General features: G+C 37.9%; 1 protein-coding gene across 1 annotated transcript in view; it reads right to left on the minus strand.

The window, feature by feature from the left end:
* Positions 1-15,878, minus strand: part of TMEM163 (transmembrane protein 163) — a 102,921-nt gene that overhangs the window by 11,687 nt on the left and 75,356 nt on the right. Inside the window, exon 5 of the mRNA XM_075029378.1 lies at positions 9,177-9,273. Coding sequence (XP_074885479.1) covers positions 9,177-9,273 — 97 coding nt within the window. The remainder of the gene's footprint in view (positions 1-9,176; positions 9,274-15,878) is intronic.

Raw genomic sequence — 15,878 nt, forward strand, 5'->3', positions numbered from 1 at the left:
CCCATCTCTGCAACTCACCATCTGTCTCACAGGTCCTGACAATGACCCTTCTTCAGTCCAGGTGACTGGTCACCATCCTCCCCAGTGCCTGTCAGGTTCTGCTACCACCCTGCTCCCCATCCCCACCTCCACACACTTTCCACTGCCTCCCGCTCCTCCAGGTCCCTCAGCAGCTCTCACATCACCTGGGCCCGCTGGCTGTCAGGTCACTAAAAGCCAGTCTTGTGCAGCATGTTACTTAACCAAAAAGGACTGGTTTCCCCCCTCTCCTCCTGAAGGATTCTTTTTATATAGATAATAATGGAGATTTTTCTAATACAAACACTTTAAAAAAAAAAAAGTCCATGTCTCTATCACACTTTCTCCGAAGTAATAAATAGTTTATGTAATCAGTCTAGAGGGAGCTTCTGGGAAGCCAGAGGGTCTCTCTCCTCAGCTAACTTCAAAAGGGACAAGAGTTTTAATTGCACTTCACTGTCAGAAAACAAACCGACAGCCCAGTGTCTGACTCAGGTAGGAGACAGTCTCTTCACATGGAGATATAAAGATCTATTATTAGTACAAAAAAAAAAAAAAAAAAAAAAATCTTATGAATGTTTAAACTTGTATCTTTGGTGCTGAAGTGCTGTGACAAAGCAATTCCACAGCGCAGAACACTTCTTCAAGAAACAGATAACAAAGACAGGGTGTGCTGAATGCCACAGCAGCGGCACCAGGGCCCAAGAGCCGAGGGGCTATGAACTCCAGAGAACTATCTTAGGTGTCCTTAGGACTCCTGCAAAGGGTCTGCTTGAAACTCTGAAATCACTCGTGCTTCCTATTTTCCCAGAATTCATCTACATTGTTTCAGTATCAAACAGCTATAAAACATAATTTAAAATGGTATTTATCCACCCTCAGAAGTGTCTCTCTAGTGAGGCTGCCATTTCTCCAATTAGTAGGGAATTGAGACCAGCGATACATTTCACAAAACCTACTAAGTGGCTAGCAGCCACTTGCCAACTTTCATTTCTTATCACTGTGTGGTAAAGTCTGAAAACAAGACTTGCCACCGATCACCTGAACACAGAGGGATGTGTAGTTGATATGTTTTTCCTAACCCTGGCTTACTAGCTAGTTGAAGTATCCACAACATTCTCACCAACCTTTAAGAAGCATGTGTATTCTAGGGTTAAATTAATTATTTAAGGCCAAACACCAAACCACCAAACCATACATAATAGGTAACAATTATAAAACAGGATTCTAATGTATAATTAATGTATACAGTACTTTGATTTGAAATGGTAAGCAATAAATTATGTATCTATGAGAGATTAGAAATGTATAGGGAAGTATGTATAAGGACATATATTATGTGTATATAATCACAAGTACCATTTGCTATATTACTATTGACCTATAATTCAACTGTTGACATTATTAAATATATTTATGATTTATTTATTATAAGCGATTAAATTAGTAAATAAATTAGAACTCAAAGCTACACTGTACCACCCCTAGCTTCCCATTTCAACTTTAATCAACAGTGTATGACAGAATTACATGCGGCCTCATCTTTCAAGTGATTTCATTTATAAAAGCATTGGAGGCGCCACATCAGATGTGCTGCACATCTTTTGTACACAAACTGATTACATGTTTCCGTCTTTGTTCCGCAGAAAATGTCAGAAATATGGCATGATGCTTGCTTACTCTTGCAAAAAAGTGTCCTTTGCCATACTAATGAGGACAAATGCCAAACTGCATTGACATTACATGTGTTATACTATTACCTAGGGAAATGCAAGCAGTAACTGAATAGTAAATGGATATTGATTTACAACCCCAGGTGAAATTAAAACAGTCATTCTCAGTGTGGCTGGGTCAGGCTTTTTTAGCCTTCTTTAATAAACAAGAAAAGGTTTGCAAATTCTTTGTGGCAACAGCCAAAATAAAATACACCATGTACACTTAAATTATATTTATACTATCCAAGAATATATAGTAATTGACATGAAGAAGCTAAAGGGGCAAATGAAAAAGATTATTTATCAGGGAGATGGCAAGCATTAACACTAGCAAATGCAAAAGCAAACAATGCTCAAGACCTATGCTTGATTTGAGTTTTAAACTCCCTTCTCAATATATTAACAAAACGTCAAAAAATCACTAAAATTTACACAGAAATACAAGCATGACATCATCAACAATATGCAATATCATTATTCCTCCTTTTTTGTAGCGAAATGTGTGCATACCAAATCCTCAGGGTCAGTAGTGGCTGTGAATATAGCTCTCTGAAACATCAATAAAGGAATGGTAATTCCTTTTCCTAGTGGGAATTATCTTATTATGGCTAACATAGGTTGGAGAACAAATGCTGTGAGTAACAATAGGGGAAATATTCTAAATCTGATAGCTAAAGGAAAAAAAAAAAACTATTGTAAATCAATTCTGAGCCAACAAGAAGTAATTCTATTTTAGGTTCAACACGCAACATTGTAGAAAAGAAAACCTTAAATTACATGATCTGAGATATTCAGTTAAAATTAAATGGAAGGGTAAACAGAATGAAGGTTTTATATTCCAAATGCCAAATACCCATTAGCTTTCTAAGTCAGGTGTATCAAACAACAGCTAAAATTATCAGAAATCTTAATTCCAAACACCCCAGAAAGAGCAGCAGCCAGCCTACTTTTTCTAACACTTCCAGCAAGTGTATTACAAAGAAAAGACAGGGGGCGGGGGGGAGAAAGATCTGATCAGTGAAAAATATTTCCTTGGGCATCAACGATATGAAAATGAAGTAACTGTGACATGTCATGCTGAAGCAGACCCTCAAAGAGTAAAGATTCACAGCTATATAAAAAACAGAAGAACACAAAAAAGAAGTGGAATTTGTAGCTGTAAGGTTCCCACACATTAATGGCACACCTCTCTTTCCTGGAAAAAAGTTTGTTTTCTTTGGATTCCGTGATCTTTCCATATGTTTTAAAGTTTTCCAAGTGTACAATAGCACATTCACAGCTACTCCTCATTGCAAACACATGCATAGTGTTTGGGCAAATCCACTGTACAGCACATGCATAGAAAGTCTAAGACAGCATCACTTAAAAATTCTGCGGAGGGCTGGAGGCACTGTATGGGCTTTATATAGCACATGTACACCTGCTTTTTAGAGGAAGTCTTACCCAAATATCTAAGCATCCTAGTTACTTGATAAAAATAGGAGACAAACAGTAAGATTTCCTTCAAATCCAACATGTTCCAAGACAAGTGGAAAATGTCATCACATCTCTAAATTCATAAAATAAGAAAGCTTTAATTAAAAATATTTTCAGGCAAATGAGAATGGAGGTCACAGCCTGATAAAGAAAGCGACTTGCGCATATGTGTTGATGCAAGCAGAAACTGCGTCTACATACACACCCCCACACAAATTTGCTTCCAAAGGAAAATGAAGCACCTCTGCAAATTCAAGGTAAGGTTACATGACAGGCAGATGCTCTCTGGAAGGGACATGAAAGCTTTATTCTCACCATTTACTCCTCTGTCCAAAAGTCAGAGACCCATAATACATTTTCTGATGCTCACTAAAAGTAATGTCCAAAGATTCAAAAATGTGAGAGAAAAAATCCATTACACTTCTCACTATATATATTCAATATTGGCAGCTTCCAGGCTTTTTGGACAAATAGATCCCTTCAGTCGCAATATTTCTGCTACATCTACCTTATCATCAACCCTGTAATTCATGACTTCATGAATTAATACATTTAAAAACACAATACACAACACAATTCTATGGATCAGTTGTTGGAAAACACTGCTCTACACTGCAAATATTGAAAACGCTAGCACAAGGGATTGTATTTTGAACACTGAGGATTAATATATATCTCAATTACTTGAAAAGAAACTTTTCCCCATGATAGTAAGAAGTGTATAATTAGTACAAATACAGAATTGTATAGTAAGTGTATAATTAATTTACTGGCCAACCCTCCTGACACAGAATGTCATTTTTCAGGGCAGACTTCTTTTTAATTATAATATAAATATAAAGTACTATGCACAGGGAAAACCCTAAGTTTACCTAATTGTGACAGTTTCTGAACTTGCTGTTAACTGCAGGAGGTGGAATCTACAGTTAAAGATCTGTAAAAGTATCAGTTCAGTGCTCAATAGCAATTTGCAAAAAAAGAACATATTGCATAAATCCCTGGCGACCTCTATGCCTTGAATCTTGTGGGCTCTGCAGGCTTCCTCATCTAAAAATGGAGATAAAACTAAGAGGAAAGGTACAAAGAAAGTCAGTGATGATCAAAGATGGGCCTTTAGCCTGACCCAGTACATCCACAGTTGCTGCTGCATATAGAACACATACACACACAACCAGGAATCAAAATTCCAGATAAACATTTATCATTAACCTTATCCATATTTTAAACCAATTAATCTACCAGTCATTCATATCCTGTGTTATAGGCTATTTCAAAGTTAACTACAGTCCTTGGCATATCAAGCAAGAGAACCAAAAGGAGAAATACACCATTTCTGTTTCCCCCAAGGTTTTGTAGCATTCAAAAGAATGACAAAAAACATTCCCTGTGCTGAAAGCATGTATAGTGACATACACTACCTATTATTTATTTTTACTTAACACAGAGAAAGAGGTAAACCAAACAAAAACCAGAAAAGAAAGGCAGAAGCAGTACTAAGAAATGCAGAAAATCAGGAGCTCTAATTGTCCTCTCTTCTATGCCAGTGCAGATCAGGAGTCCTGTCATTCACGTTGTTTCAACAAAATTACATTCGGCATGGAATAAAAGAGAATTCAAATAGATGAATGAAAAATGCCTGACTGAGTTAAACTGAGGTCCTGTCCTGTAAATGAAGTAGCTCCTCTCTGCAGTCTAACAAGAAACTGTGGACATTTAAGCCCCTTACAGGATGGGGTAGACGAGCTGGAAATGCCATTAACGTGTAAACCTGTCATTCTCCTTTTGGTTCTCCGAATCCTCGTGAGGATCATCAGACCTGCAGCTGAAATCATCATATGAAATGACGACAATATTGAAGACTCCTCTTTCTAAATGTCCATGTAAGTAAAAGAAAATTTGTGTTCAACACATTTGAAAAAGCACTTTAAATGATTTCTTAGTCATGTGAATTTTATATCCTTTCTCATTGGTACTATTTTCATGAAAGCAACTCTTCTGAGATCCACTTCAAGGACAACAGAATCTCTGTATTAAAGATCTCATAAATTCCTTCCAAGGAAGTATCTTTCTTCCTACATGCATATTAAGAACCGAGAAATACATAACCGATATATCTTATATGCAACAAGAAATACAATGAACTTTGTATAATTGATCCAGAATTATTCAGAAGTGACTGACTATGCTTTTAGGATTTTAATCATAGCACCTTACAATGAGCAAGCAGATACTTAACTGCTTTATGTGTTTCGTTTCTTAAATTAAACTTGTCCATATCATACTATTTTCTCCAAAACTTACACAAATAAAAATGAACTCAGAGAATTATAACTGCTCCCAATTTTCAACTCTGACAAAGTCGCTGAAGTTTACCACAAATTAAGGTGTAAAAAGAGACTTTGTAGTTCTGACAATGAGGCAGTCAGTCATGTTGCTCTGCAGTAAATTACATTAATCTTGAATCCTCCACATACAGTAGAGCAATGTGTTCCAAACCATTTCTTTCTTCCAGACTGACAACACCAGCTTTGTGTTCAGCATCTGAACACCAAGAGCAACATTCTCCAGTTGGGTTTTAGCCACATTATCTGCCCTATAATTGAAGTCACACATCTAAAATTTCACAAGATGCTTTGAAAAGTACCCATATCTTCAATGACCTTTGCTTCAAGAAAGACTAATAAAAACATAAACTGTACAAAAAAAATCATGCGACTATGACTCATATGTGAAACTTATGTTGAAGCATATGTCCTCTTAATCTAGTGCAGAGCTCTTCACCCTAGTTTTATACCAGTTTGGGACACCAGTGGAGTTACACTAGCTGTCCTTGGTCTTAATGTTCTGTTCTTGCTCACACCATGAGGATACTTCTCTGGCATCAGAATAGTACATTAATATGAAATCCCAGCAATACAGAAATCACCATCAGAAAATATTTCAGGTCACTATTTTGATGCAGAACTGGTTACTTGACTGCTATGCAAAAAGCCACTAGCAGAAAACACTGTTCTATTATTTTTTCATATATGTCCATATATTACAGCTAAATTACATGATAAGATATTACAGAAATTAGGATCATTAGCAATTAGTTCATTGGTCATCCAAGAAGTAGAAGACAGCACCCTAGATAAAAGAGTAGAGGCAGAAACTTCTCCCCCTTACTGATTTAATTTGAGCAGACTTCCACTCTGCTAAGATGCTAATGATACCGCCTGGGCAGCTGCAGATTAGATGAGAACATACTCGATCAGCAAAGACCCAAACAACTTGGAAGAATGACCATTTCTGCTGAGACACAGAGCAGCTAAGGGAGCATTACACAAACAGAAAATCAGCATCAGTTTCAGGCACAGCTAGAGCAACTGAAAAGGTTTCTATTAAACAACATCCGTTTCCCCCCAACTATTTTAATACCTCCCTGGCCATGACTTGCAGCAGTAATGCTGTTCTCTCAGTCTCCCCATTTTTCAGTGTTATTTTTAGTTTACACAGAGATATTTCACCTGTCATGCAACCCTTACTGAATCAGTTTCCCACAGTGAGATGTACTGAAAGACTTTGAAATGAGAATCCTTGCTATGTCATTTAAGAGACTCTGAACAGAAGTAGCATCTTTTTTCATCCCTTTTTCTAACCTACTTTCCAGGCAGGATCACAAGGTATGAAAATACTTTACTTGCGTGCATGTGGCTTTCACCCACCCTGCCACTAGTCAGCCACAGTCCGTGCCCTGCCAGATAACATCTTTCAAACTGTTGACAGTACTTGAGGGCCTAAATGAGCAAGAACAGTCAGCCTGATGTCACAGGACAAAATCGTCTATTTATCCGGATACTGTGTCAAATATAAGTAGTGTCCATCCTAACTTCTACCTACTTGACACAGTTCTAGCGCATGGAAGTCTGAATCCAAGGTAGTCTGTGACAAAAGGCTTCTGTACAAATTATTCTTACAGGACACTTGAAATGTAATGGGATCTTCTCTTTGGGGATACCTTTCTGTATCTCTGATTTCATTTTTTTTTTCCTGCTGTAAACGCATTTCAAAATTAAAAATGAGGAAGTACAACATGTCTGCAAGTCATAAATAACTTTGATGCTGCAAATAGGAGACATTTCTGCCCATGTAAGAAACAGAGCCCTCACCTGTAGACAGTATCTGTAGTGATAGAAGAGTGAGATACAGATGACACACCTTTTAAACTTTTGTTCCTACTGCTAGAATTATTAGGACATTTGCCCACAATGAATTAGACTGAGACATCCAAATTAATCTGATCTACGCTACCATAAATTCACCAAACTAGTGTTTTAATTATTATTGCAGCCTCCCTTCTTACTTTAGTTCTGCTTCACAGAGTCAAGACTATATATTTCATTCTCTCTCTAATTAGTAGTCAAACTGTAGCCAGATGCACTGTTTGGGTACAGCCAAGTTAAGTGGTTGTCCTGTAGCTAGCCATCACTGCAGGGTCTCCCCTCACCCTTACCAGGATCTCCTTCAGCCTTACTGGCACAATGGCATGCACGCTCACTCCCTAACCCAGTTCTGTCAAAATGTTTTGGTTGAGTTTAAGAACCGACTATTAAAAGTGTTTAAGCTAACCTAGATCATTTTGACAGAACCAGGCTGGTGAACAACTACACGTGCTGTTATGCTGGCAGAGCTAAGGCAGCAGTAAATTATGAAGACTAGAAAAGAGGGAAGGTAAAATGCAAAGAGAACATGAATCACCTGTGGTCAAACAATGCACCTGGCTGTAATTCAGTAATGCATTAGTTCATGGGCTTTTGCTACGCTACTCACCTTTGCCCAAATTTTGCTAAACTACTCAAAGGAAGTTTCTGTAGTTGCCCAGCTTCTTGGAAGTTTCCATGAGAGCATAGGACTCACTAGGTCATCTGCACTGCTAACAGTGGGTAACAAGTTGAAATTCCATTTTGGCTTTTTTTTCCAGCTCTGCCTCCATCTCCTGGTTGAAAGTGAGGAGTTTAGGTTTCTCTTTAGTGATGCGTTGAGAATGGTACTTGGCAGGGTGAAGCCCCAACGCAAAAGTCTGCATGCACTTACAAATAGACCAAACTTCATCAAGACCGAATACAAAAGGTCCAAATCGGGTTATATATACAATAACTGAACTGAAGCCTCATTTTGTTTGAGCACACTAGGAAGAATCTTCCAGGAGTGGAACCATTGCCAAATAGCTCTCCCAGTGAGTAGCTGGTTTGGATGAGTAGAGCTCAGGGAAGTTAATACCCAGTACTGAAAGGAAGCAAGCAGGACAGGACAGAGCAGAGCTGAGAGAAAGGCCGCTGGGGAGAGCTGCTCTATAGGCCAAGTAGGGGCTGGCTTTCATAACCAAAAGAAAGCAGAGAGCAGGAGAAAAGCCCTTTGTGACGCTCCATGGTGAGCCAGTCAAAAAAACAGCTCTTTCACCCAGCATGCTCCCCTCACCTGTTTCATTCCTGCTACTCGTACATGGCTCTGGAATTGGAGGCAAGAGCTGGAAAACAAAAAAATACAATCCCAAAATACATTTTTTCCACATTAAAAATAAAATACTGAAGCCATTGGAGTAGTAAACTGTGGAGACATTCTCCTCATAAAATGCTACTACTTTCATTAAGCCTAGAGAGACTGCCTCTCTGTAAGTGAACTGCTACAGTCCTGTATAACAGCTTTAAGGGACTATGCCGAGAAAGATTTGGCCCATAAAGGTAACCATGGAGAAGAAGATATGGGGTCAAGCCTATAAAAACCCATAAAGACTAGACTCCCATCACATAAGGAGAAAATACTGCTTGAAGACTAGGACCAATATGTGCAGCTAAGCAGGAAATGCACCTGCTACAGCTTTGCCAAGTTCAATGGGGCTTCTTGAAAGGAGACGCTGGCCTTTCTCAGTCTCACTGGCAGTGTAGTGAATAAAGAGAACATTTTAAAGAACATGAATCACCTTACCACTTCTGGAAGCACCTTCTTCGCAAGATCATGGATGGCTTTGATCACAATACATATAGATGACAGGAGGAATATGACACCCAAGATAACACAAGCTCTGGGAAAAAAAGAGAAAAATTAAAAGAAACGTTAAGAACGTATTCAGAGTTGTCAACTCCCCCACTGAAGGATAACACACAACAGAATATTAATAATAAAAAAATCTTAAAGAGCTAGAGACTTGAATTAAAGAAGACAATGAAAAGAAGTGTCCAGTTCCTCTCCAGTTCTTAAAACCTGATTTATATGTGAGAAGACAGGGCAGACCAGACAATGTTTCAGAGTGAGAGAGAAACACATGTCTCTTCTGCTCCTGATGATTTATCATGAAGTCCTCTAGAGGTCTGTTTCTCTTTGTTTGTTTGTTTTGCTAGGATCTCACATTAGAAATAATAAGGGAACTTCATTCTCTTTACCCAACCAGGACAGATGTTTGGTAAATCTGGTCAGTAGCATAACAGAGCCTGAAACATCTGTTTTGTCCCCAAATGTCCAAGAAAAAAGATTTTAAGTGCAGATATAAAAAAAAAAAATCAGCAGGTTAGGTGCATCACTTTGTAGGTTGTCCAAGGGTCTCTCAATACCTAAATAAGGATCAGAGTCTCATCAGATTAGGTGTTTTGCAGAACCAGACTCTCTATTCATGCTCTGCAGAGCTTACGATACAGTCTTATAAAAAGCAAACAAATGGGTTAATGAAGAGAAGGTAAAGTAACAGAGAATAATTAGCAAAGAATAATTAAGTTTTCCATAGGACACAGGCACAATGAGGCTTACAAAGCACATAACGCATACCCATACTGTAAAAAAGAAAACTCTTGCTTTTGTTCAAACATACAGGCCGATACTACTCTGAGATCAAGTTCCTCTTGCCATGAAATACTACAGGATACGAGGCTTTGAGTCCCTTTACACAAACAATAATAGCCAGCCTTTTACAGTATTGATATATCCATAACTTCATTTTACTAATAACTCTTCATATAAAATTCTATTACTATAGGCGGATATATAGTAAGAGCCATTTTAATGTTTAAAGCATGAAATAATTAAGTGATATCTATATGTAGACTTTTTTCTTCAACAGTTTTATTTCCTTTGTTTGTTATTCATCATTTGGTACCTATCTGTTAGCTCAATTTATGGATGCTATAATTATTCCAGTAGCATTCTACTATTTTCAACAACTCAGACATCAGGCCATCTGGTGGTTGGCAGCACATGCAATGTTCACATCAAGCTCCATCTAGAGACTGCAGCTGAACTGGCATTGCTCTGCCTAGGTCAGAGGACACAGCTGCAGCAGTCATGTAGGTGAGTAGCTGGTCATTTTATCCCCCCACACAAGCAACACCAAACCACGCTGTGGACAATCCACATACTCCTATAGACAAGTCCTCAGTAAAGGGGCTGCCCTTCTACAGAGGAGTACAGACAACATAGAGGCTAGCATCCTTCCTAGCAATGGAGTAGAACACTAGATGAGGTACTTATCTCAGGTAGGCAAAACTCTGCCACACCGATTTTAAGAGAGATGTTTAACTCCTTTGCAGTAAATTGCAACAGAGCCCTCATTCTTGTTAAACGTAACCTGTTGTAAAAAGTAGGCAGAAAAGGCTTGAGACAGTCTGGTTACCCTAGTGTCCTTCCCCTAGACTCAGACGCAAGAACAAAAATCTGGCCTATCATCTGTGATAGAGGAAGAAACTTGCAGGATGGATGGATTCTCTGCAATCCTGCAGCAACAGGTGATCATTAAATGGTAATATGGATGGGAGGAAAGTTCATCTCCCAAAAAGAATGAGTAAAAGTGAAAATTAGAGGCCCTTCCATTTTCCATTGCGTATTTGTAAGCAGGTCTCTGTTCTGCAATAGCTTCTTTTCAGAGAATTGCAGTTTCACTCTATCTGAATGAATCACCACACAGACATCTGTCCAGAGCCTCTTGACCTACTTTTGTCAAACTCAAAACTTCTCGGTACAACCTTTATGTATTAGTTCTGTAATATTTAGCACTGCCATAACCCAAGAAGCTTATACTGCACAATCCTTTACAATAGATTCTGTTGTAATGAAATTTTTGGGGGTGGGGGATGAGGTACAGAAACATATTGAAAGTTCTGCTCATTTACCTGGGACAAATGCAGGCATTAGGTAACTTGAACACAGAACCGGTCCACAAAAGTTGGCTGACTTGTCTAAAGCCATTTGCTGAGCCAGTGACAGGCTGACATAAGATACATACACTTCATGCAAGAACATGCTGACGTTTCATCCGAAAGCAATGCTGAGACAAGCTTTTCTATCATTCCCAGCAGGCTTAAACCAACATAGCCACAAATCTGTGAGTTGGAAACAACAGATTAAACTTCCTTGTGCCAATACATATTGTTGAATGCCAAGGGTATGGGAAAGGGAAGATGGCAAAGCACCATCACTTCACCTTAGCATACCTTCTATTCCCTGCACACATCTTCTGAGGAAGACAGGCAAACATTCCCTAAGGGCCTGACAGGAGCCTTGCTGGCACAAGTCTAACGTGCCCAGGGAGCCAGCACTTGCCCTGACCACTGGCTGGAGTTTGTTCTCACGTATGTTGGGAGAGTTTGGGGTTGTGTCTGTAAACTCCAACCACCCAAGCCTAACAACAAATATTTTGCATCTTTGCCTATGTCAGCAGATAAGTAATGACTTCAGCAATCTTGAGCTGCTTCTTTTATTCCCCAGATCAGTTTTACTGTGTCAAAAGAATTCCCATACACCTACTTAACCAGAAATAGCTAAAAGTAGAAAGAAAAAAGGAAGGTGTTAATAGCAGTGACAGGGGTATTAATAGCAGACAGAAACGCAGTCTGAGGTTTGAATCAGCATTCAGTCGTCATATTTAGAAAGTCTAGCTTCTCCTTTATATGCTGGCTTTTGGAATCCATAGCCATGCAAAATTCATGAGCAATGGCATAGTACTTTAAGTGCAAAAATACATGTTTCTTGTCTTCTTGAATGTATCAATTTATCTGCAAAACCACTAGAACAAAATACTGCATAGTGTCTTCTTTCAATCTCATTTGCCAGAAAAATAATTTCTATCTAGACTGCAAATCATGCAAAATCCAGCTACAAATGTACAAAATAAGAAACCTTCAAAAATTAATCTGAAATTTTTACTGTAGTACATAATAAAAAAATTGTAATTGGTTATTGTAAGCTTGCTTTATTTTCAGGCCATTAGACAACGAAAACTTTAATACAAGCCTGCTAACTTCCATCTGCTAACAATTACTCAACTGATTTGTAACTAAATAATGTTTCCAACTGCACATGAAGGGTGTTAGTGCCAAGGTTGTTGGCAAATGCAATTTCATTAATAACATTCAATTAAATTAGATGAGCCAACTGCCATGTCTAAACAAGTTCAAGTCAGCTCAGAAGTACCCATAAAACTTAGTGAAAGAGGAGTTATACAGAAGTGAGGTTTGACTGAAAAACTAGCGAAGATTTTACAGATAGCCCTGGCTTGGAATCACCATAGTGTAATAAATGCTCCTCAATCTCCAGGTCCCCCATGATCACTGTCAGCTAGTCAGACACTCTGGAGCAACTGATGGTCCACCTAATGCCCTCATATTCCAGAGCATTGGTATCTTCTTGCTGAGACATGAGAGTGCTCTCTGTCCAGTGACACCCATGATGAACTGATCTCCACGTATCATATGCCACCAGTACCACTTACACCTGCAGCACCTATCGAAGATCATGTACTTATCTTACAGCCATTTCTATGTGAATTAGTGTAAGACCTTCCCACTAAATATCTACTACATCATTAGAGATATAATTGATCTATAATGCAAAATAATTGATCACTACAGGTTTGACAGGCAACAGAAAAGATCTAATGAAGAATGCACGAATCTAAAATCTCCTTCACTTCCATGTAACATATTGCTTCTAAAAATAAAGAGGAACAGAGACAATTTAGTCAAAACGTTTTAAAACATAATGGAAAACCATGATTTGATTTTCAGAAACAATAAGCTTTCTGGAATCCTTCAGAATGCAGTATTTTTTAAAGAACAATAGACTAATTCAGAAAGGACAAGGTGAGGGCATCTCTCTGATATCCAGGCAATAATCAACTTTTAGGTCAACTAGAGCTCAAACTTCCGAAGTTTTTTTTTCTTAGAGCAATGGCGCTTGGCATGCAAAAGTAATTAAAACTATATCATTAAGTTGTCGGTAAAAAGAATTCAGTATTACGATTTTAACAGTGAAACCACCAAGTCTTCTTTAGTTTGCTGTAGGTCTTGGTAGCAGATCATGATCTGCCAAAGATACTTCTTGATGTGATTTTGATGCAGTATTTCTATCTGAAAATCCAGAAGATAATATAAAGTATAATTCATTGTATTAAAAAATGAACTCATCAATTTTGTCAACTTTTCAATGTAACTTTGTCACAGATGAAACATACTGTTAAATCAGTTGTACTCAGCCTCAGGCATTGAGAATGAAATTATTTGGACTTTCAAAACTGCCAGACTTTATACAGATTTCAAGCTTCAGTTACTGCTAGTTCACTTCTAGTGGAATTCAGAAACATGATTATGTCTAAATCCTAAAAACTAAACGCATGTCTCCAATCTAAAGTTTGGTTCTGGGTGCGCTACAACCTGACAATTTCCAAAAGACATTCTTCTAAAAGCAGTATTACAACCCATATACAACCCATTTATACTTGTACAACCCTGTAAAACATCCATTTTCTATTACACCAGTCCTGGATATTTGCACTCACACACATCTAAATAAGATCAGTGTAACTGTATTACATGACACACAGCTGCCACCTCATCTTTTCTGTAACACATTCCCTGTATAGACCTCTAATAGCCACAATTCTTCATTTTGATAACAAATTCTCACAACTCATAGGAAACCAGAAAAGGAAATCTATCACTGTAAGCACCCAATAGTCTTTCCCTTAATCAAAAATCTGTTACTTTGCACAAGTTAATGGCTTTTAAGCAAATAGCTATGAAAAGTACTGAGATTCGGGGGTTCCATCTCCACAAACTGTCAATTTTCAAGCTGCTATTAGTAAGTTAACATTTTTCTTCCTCTTTTTATCAAAAAATCAACTTCTTAAGGTGAAAAAGTCCAACTATTCAATTCATTTGCATCTAGAAGACACAGCAAAACAGCCTTCTAATTAATGGATTTATCCTTAATTTTGTCTTATATAATTATTTGTTACGATTCCCTACAGGTAGTGATAAGACTAAAATTCCGTAATATTTCCATCATAGAACTAAATACTAATCTCACTCGGATCTCTATGGTGCTCAATCTTCAATGTAATAAAGCAATTTTACCTTTAGCATGGCTCTTGCCACACTGAATACTCTTTACATGAGTTGACCCATTCCAGCCAAAGGGACTGCCTTTCCATGTAAGCAGCAGTCAGCCTGAAGTAAGACTGCAGATTTAGACTCTCAGCTACTTGTTTTGTAACATTTTGTAAAAAATAAATAGATAATAATATTAAAGTCACAAACACACCCCCAGTTACAAGCTCTGCTATATACTACCTCAAAAGAGATCTGGGGTAAGCTACACAAGGGTGACTGGTAACAGGGTTTTCCTCATAATAATTGACTGGTATAAAACAGCCACTGCAGAAGGCTTCCTTTCTTAATTATCAACCTGCTATCTTTCTGGCAAATGGAATACAGTAACACAGTACCAATGAGGGTTTGTAATGAAGCTCTTGGTAATTACTCCTCTTAAGTCAATCTACTCTTATATGCAGCAAAGGTGGTGCAACAGAATTAAGGGTTCAGAAAAAATTATTGATGCATACAAATACAATCTGCAAAAATGTGTTAACTTTCTCCTAGTGGCTCACAGAGACAGTTGTTTTGGGGCAGTGGAGAGGGAAAGACATCTCACATACCTGGTAGTATGTCTGTTATATCCTGGAACCTATGTTACCACCACACTTCAAGTTCATGAAAATAGTCGCTAAGATGTGATGACACCATGTGGAATAAAACAAGATTGTCAGTAGCAGTCTAATTACTTCCCAGTTTTGTTAACATATGATACAACTAAAATGCAGTATTAAAAACCTAACGTTCTTGTCAAATACTGCTTTATTCTCCCACCTTTTTTATTCATTGCTGTATCCCAGATTACTTCATCTTTTCTGATTACATGGGTTATTTGGGTTTTTGTTACTTTTACCAGTGTAAAGAACCTCACAGAACCATAGAACAGCCCAGGTTGGAAGGGACCTCAAAAAATCATCTGGTCCAACATTTCATGGGAAGGGGAACCTAGATGAGATTATGTAGCACCCTGTCCAATTGCATCTTGAACACCTCCCATGATGAGAACTCTACCACATCCCTGGGGAAGTTGCTCCAGTAATTGATTGTTCTTACTGTAAAAAAAATCTATTTCTTGTATCAAGATTACTTATCTTATTCATTGAAAACATCACTTACCTTATTCATGGAAAACATTTTAATAATTTCAGCAGAGCTACAGAAGTAAACATGACAAAAAGAACTGTGAGAAAAGTCATTATAAACCACTAGCATTTGTGTTAATATTCTTGAGGTAGAAACTATATTCTTACATTTGGAAGCTGCCATCAAAACA

This window comes from Buteo buteo, chromosome 5 (genome assembly GCF_964188355.1).
Source record: "Buteo buteo chromosome 5, bButBut1.hap1.1, whole genome shotgun sequence".
NCBI classification, from domain to species: domain Eukaryota; kingdom Metazoa; phylum Chordata; class Aves; order Accipitriformes; family Accipitridae; genus Buteo; species Buteo buteo.